Source organism: Epargyreus clarus, unplaced genomic scaffold (assembly GCF_041222505.1).
Source record: "Epargyreus clarus isolate Ecla_fem2 unplaced genomic scaffold, WU_Ecla_fem_2.2 ptg000018l, whole genome shotgun sequence".
Lineage (NCBI taxonomy): Eukaryota > Metazoa > Arthropoda > Insecta > Lepidoptera > Hesperiidae > Epargyreus > Epargyreus clarus.
In genome coordinates this window covers 7735028-7741255 of record NW_027332226.1, presented here as the reverse complement: position 1 = coordinate 7741255, position 6228 = coordinate 7735028, and the positions used below count along the sequence as shown (strand labels likewise).

Here is a 6228-nt window from a genome sequence, read left to right as displayed (position 1 = left end):
TTGTTGAAAATATTTTATACGCGATATTTTTTTAAGTTTTTGGCCTAATTTAAATCAAACAAGCTATTTTAAATATTAAATCATTTATGTATTTTTCAACAGTATAATATTATAATTTCCTCTACAAGATTTTTAGTGAAATGAAACGTTATCTCCTTTAGACTACGTTTTTGCAACGTCTTACGTTGCGGCGTGTTTGATTTGTGTGTTAACCTTAATGAAAAAAAAAAAATAACGTAACAACGGAAATAATTACATAACTCTATTATTAATTACGAAAAAAAAAAATTAAATAAGGTGGCTTTCTACTATTTATGTGCAAAAAATTTTTGAAATGGTTATATTTGAAATATTGGAGTGGTTTTATAGTTTGGTGGTTTGAAAATTATAGAACTTAACAATTAACAAACATAAAAACTCCAAAAGGTACAAGTATTATTATAGTATACTCTGTGGTAAAATAATTATGGGTACTTGACAGAAATACCTAGATTCATCATTATTTTAAAAATAAATTCCCAAAAATATAGTCATGTCATTTAATTCTTATGTATCGCTTATAGATTTATCGAAGCAAGTTCCATTCGACATAGGTATGTATTTTATGTATACATATACATTTTTTGTTGAATTTAAATCTTAGTACCAAAATAATTATCTACTTATCTTTTTGCATTTATTTAGGTATCAGTTTTATAAGGCAAAGAAAGATTGTATAGTCCGCGCCAAATTGCTAGTCCGCTCTGAAGTTGTTGCGAGCAGGTTTAGTCATACAATTTGCTATGGCGACGCCATAGGGCGACGCTATTCATTTCTATGTTCAGAGCGGACTAGCAGTTTTACGCGGACTATACTTGCCTATTTAAAAAAGTTATTAGTTTGTCCAATGCTACTATCAAATATTTATAGTTGTACATCGGCAGAATGTGGCAGATATTAAAAAAATAGGCTATTAAGAAATTCTCCAATCTTTGGGTATAATATTATTAATAATGACTTATACATATTATCTATAAGTCATTGCTAAATAGGCTTCTTGGCATCCGACAGGATTAGCAGTTACTAAATAATATTGAAAATAAAATATAATAGTGTAGGTTAAGTTTGCAAGAAAATTATAATATTTAAAATACATACAAAATAGAAATATATCAAGCTTTTATTTATCTGATGTAAATACAAATGATTGTTCTGGATTTGGCCGATTTTTTGCACACATTAATTTTTAACATCTGTTATGGATCTTTAATAATTTTGACAAGCTATTTTATAGCATTTTAATTTTATTACCATGTAGATGATCAAATCAAAAAGCAAATATGCTTCGGTGAAACACTAGTGATTAGCTGTTGCCATCAGACTGGAAATATTGGGGAAGAATCTTCAGAGTCCGAATGGTCTTGTACAGAGAGCGCAGAAACTGATAAATCGCACAAACCTAAAGATGAACCTCCTGTTGTGATTAAAGATCATGTAGAAGAAGATACTCCTAAGCCCGTCACTGCAGACGAAGATAATGATTTCCATTTCTTCTTTTTCCCTGACTGCAATAAACCTACTCGACCCGAAGATACTACAGCTAGCGTTATTTTAATTGATGGAGTTCCTCAGGTTAATCCTGCCGCCAAACCTCCCGAAGTGTGTGGTTGTAAGAAAGATAAAGACGGAAAATGTGACTGCTTTGTTAAGCTGCCGTGTCATTGTGGTGCCAAAACGCTAAAGGAATGTAAGTGCCTTCAAGTAGAAAACATTTGCATATGTAATGAAGATACTCCACGACCGTACTGTACATGTAAACCGGATAATGTGTGTATGTGTCTCCCCGATTGTAAACCTAGACCAGTATGTACTTGCGCTCAAGTTAATAAACCTTGCATATGTAATCCAGAAAAGTTTCCATGCGCAGTATGCACGTGTGAATGTAAACCTAAATTTATCGAAGAAGTTAAAAGCGAAGGAGGCCATGAAGAGAGTGTTAATGAGGAGCAAAAATCTGAAGTACGTCCACCGTGCTTATGCCAAGCACCTGATCAAAAGCCCTGCTTTTGTCGTAAGGGCGGTGAATGTGATTGTAGAGAAGATGCATGTGTATGTGGATTGCAAAGAGTGTGCATTTGTGAGCCTGTGGATGGTCAAGAGCCAGTTTGCAAAGATGACGATACTAAATCAGTGTGCAGCTGTCCTGTTGAGAAGGAATGTACGTGTTTTGAAAATAGTCCGATGGACTGTAAATGTTTTCCTGATGCTTCTAAATGTACTTGTGGTGATCCAGAAAATTGCAAATGTTTTAAAGTTTGTGAATGTCAGGCACCATGCCTTTGTGACATCACACCGAAAAAAGAAGAAGATGTATGCACTTGCGTAGACATAACTGAGCAACCGTTAAATGAAATAACGTGCACATGTCCTCGGAAGGAACTAAACCAAAAAATGAAAAGGACGAGAGCTGGAAGACATGGATATCGCTGGTGTCGGGATGTCGATCCTCGACATACGTATTTTGATTTTGCTTATGGAAGACATGATAAAATATCATATAAACATCAAGAAGCTGAGAGAATGAAAATTCTAGGACTACACGAGGAGGTTCAAAAAGAAGAAACATGCCCAATACATACTGTAAAAGCACCCGAATATCGTAAAAAGGTTCGAAGACCATCTTTAGATTGTTGCAGTCCAGTTGGAGGTATGTAATATTTATATGAATTCATAATAATATATATATTATTATGAATTCATATATATTATTATAATATTATATATATATTTTCTATTTATACACATAATATTATATATTATGAATTATAATTTTTCACCCCTCATAATAAGTCTATCCAATTCTTTCTACCGTTAATGATGGACATCACAATATAACAAAAAATTGCGTCAATTGCAATTGCAAGTATTGCAATTTTCATGACTTCGTGATTTTTACGACGCGACATCGCAACTTGCTACGATGCAATGCTTTATCGAGTGTATATGTTTCATCACTTAGCTATTCTGAAAACATAACATTTAAATTTAGACAATTACCACCGCTGTGTATAATAAGTCCACTTTAGAATGATAGTTAAAGTAGAAAAAATCGATATTCAGGTATAAGTATTAGCGTGGAAACTCTTGGCGAAGATAAAGACAAGTTTTTGGTTCAAGTTGTGTCGCACTCTTCCAAAGAAGGAGCTAAGACAGGCTCTAAGCTTGTGAGCATTTTGGATTCTCATCTTCACACCTTAGAAGAAAATAGAACTGAGTAAGTAATTGTTACAGTTATAATTTATAATTATCTAAGAAGGTAATAATTTACTAAGTAGGCACACAACTGTAATATAATCGCCTATATCCTGCAGGGCGACAATATAAAGTCAATGGTGAAGTATTTTAAAAGTAACATTACTTCAGTAAGGCTGTTCTGTCGAACGTTAAGTAGATTCATCTAAAGCTGAGGACATTGCTTTTTTGCAGACACATTTCAAAGAAAAACATAACTAAGGAGCAACGAAGTTACATGACGATCTGTGAAAACGGCTATTACAATAAAGTCACACGTATTTGTGGGGAGCGTCATTTCGTAAAGCGATTGTACCATTCCTTCGAAGCCTCCCATAACTTTTTACTGGAAGGTGCAAACGTCGTACTTTTGCGATACTTTGCCATAAATAGATATAGGGGTAACGTTAAGACTGACACTGTTCTTATGGATGGCACTATTTGTGAAAGCATTTACGTAAGTTATGTTACATTTACTTCCAAACTACAATTTAGTCTCGTAGGCTGACGTCTGTACTCATTTTTCCTTTGTTGTAAATGATCTGAACATAAAGAAGTAGGTACATAAAATACTACATCCAAAATATACATCTTGTCGATACGTCGCATAGAGAACTTTCGGAATATTATCACGTATGTAACTTTATACATATATATTTTATATTTTATATATTTTGGTTCATTTGTAAATCAGACAGGTTTCAATAAAATAATTATATGAAATGAAATTACATTCAATTTAAATCCCGATAATACTAAAAATCCCCTACTTAAATTGAATGACGAGTAACAAATCCATTAAATAAATACGTTTAGCTGTTTGCATCATGAATATGGAATTATAATTTGGTAGAAGCGACCCAACGCTGCATCCAAAATGATTAATTCACGCAAAAACTTTTAATTACTAGTGGCTTTTATTCGTGTCGCATTCGCAGGTTTGTCTTGGCGTCAGCCAGGCCATTGTGAACGGAAAGCCGATGTTCGTTGTAAAAGTTGAGCGCCATATTGTAGAGCCTTCCGGATTCATTCATCAAACAATGACGGTCCTCACTCTTAGAGGTATAGTGCTTACACTACTCGTGTATTTTAATTAAAAGCTTTAAAGCGTTTGCGGGCTTTATACGCATCGGCGATTATTTCTACGCTTTTATCCTTTTATGCGGTTTGATTAAAGTTTTATTATGGTCCATTTCATGGTGTTTAACATTTGAACAAATTATATTTTTTACGTTTTAGCCGTTACTGTTTGCTATTAGGACTATGCTATGATTAAAATGAGTACATAACAATTTTCGAAGACAATTGTGAATTGTATTTTTCTGCAAGATATGTAGTAAATTTTGCCCGACGATTTTTTATGTTCCTTGATAGTATAACATTTTTTTTATAAATAAACTTTAACGGACGAAACTAGTTTATTTACTCATTTTATTTCTTGTCTCTATACTTATAGGGTATATGGTCAGCCATGAATGGGTGGATAATAGTTATATTTTTCACCTGAACCCCCTGTTGCGGGTAATTCCTGAAAAGGATGAAATAGAACAACATGAACCATTGCGCGAGAAATGGCGCAACGACTTACAATTGATGTCGGATTATTTGGACTTTAAGGTAAAGATTAATTATTATTGCTCGTTTTTTATGAACGCGCCATTTTATTAAAATAGCAGTCCCTCTGTTAATACGTAATTAAATAGTGCACAAACAATGTATGTTCTTATTGTTCATGCATTTTTCTCTGCGACTGCAAAAGCTTTCGTCATTTGGTCCGAATGAGGTATATTTGGCTATTTCGATAGCAGAGTTCATATTTGTTCTTGCAGAGTGCCAGATCATCAGAAGGTGCGAGATATGTAAGCGAGAACGGAGAGTTAACTGCTATTATTCGTGATTACTTGCAAACACTGCTTCTCTTGCGTCCACATGATGCTTTACACTTCACCAGACACTACTTTGGGTCGGCTCTATCATCGTTGGATTTGCCCCATGATGATTACTTCAATCCTAGCATGAAACAAGTCAGATACTTCTTCTTCGAGGAATGAATATGTTTTGTGATAATTTAGTTTTCTATTTAGGGTTATTTTTCCACTATATTATAATTTAGTAGTTAAAAATTGCAACGGAATTGGAACTGATTTGAATTTGAATTCTTCGATTTTTAATAGGTACCTCGATTAGCAAGATTTCGTAGTACATTTTTATTTATATGTTTCATAAAAAAATCACAAATAGAATTACCTAATACTTACTTTCTTATATTTTACACGTAAAAGTTACATATTTTTTGGCAAACTTTGTTACATTTTAATAGTTCTGTTTTAAAATTTTATCATACTATAAATGACTATAAAATTGAATGAAATCTACAAAAAAAACTTTTATTTCGCAAACACCACAACCTACTTTGCTAACTTCTCAGACTCATAAGATTTAGGAACCGCAAAACTATATATGTACAAGTTGGGAAAGTTTCATTTCAATCTGGCTAGTGGCTTTTACGTGAAAATCTTACAAACAAGCTATTAAACCTTTGCTCTGTAGATAGCGACTAGACGGCGAAGATTACACTAGATTTATTTCATCTTACTGTTTTTCACAACAGAGAACAGACTGTATGCACTCTGTAGAATATACTCTTTCAAGTTCATTGAAACTGTTGTTGTTTTAGCTTTACAGTTGAAGTTTGAATAATTTTGCATACTAGACTACGCATTTTTTAATATATCAATTACCTTTTTTGTGTATTTGTTGCCCTCCAAAGTTAGGCAAAAAGCAATCTTATGTTACGAACATTATACATTCTTAGAAAAAGTTAAAAAAGAGAGAAATTAATATGAATAAACATTAAGGTACATTGCCATTGTATCAACATACCAACACTATATTTTTAAAAATTTGGTACTGACGAGTGACGATTGCAAAAGTCTTAAACCTTCTAAAGGTAAAGCT

At 33.0% G+C, this 6228-nt stretch overlaps 1 protein-coding gene across 1 annotated transcript; it reads left to right on the top strand.

The window, feature by feature from the left end:
• The first annotated feature begins 459 nt into the window (after nucleotides 1-459).
• LOC140749700 (uncharacterized) lies at nucleotides 460-5639 on the top strand. Its single transcript, XM_073082832.1, has 7 exons — nucleotides 460-593; nucleotides 1298-2686; nucleotides 3100-3253; nucleotides 3466-3727; nucleotides 4209-4332; nucleotides 4727-4887; nucleotides 5100-5639. Exons 1-7 carry the CDS (start codon nucleotides 533-535, stop codon nucleotides 5319-5321), a joined length of 2373 nt encoding a protein of 790 aa, XP_072938933.1. The 5' UTR covers nucleotides 460-532; the 3' UTR covers nucleotides 5322-5639.
• The last annotated feature ends 589 nt before the right edge of the window (nucleotides 5640-6228 follow it).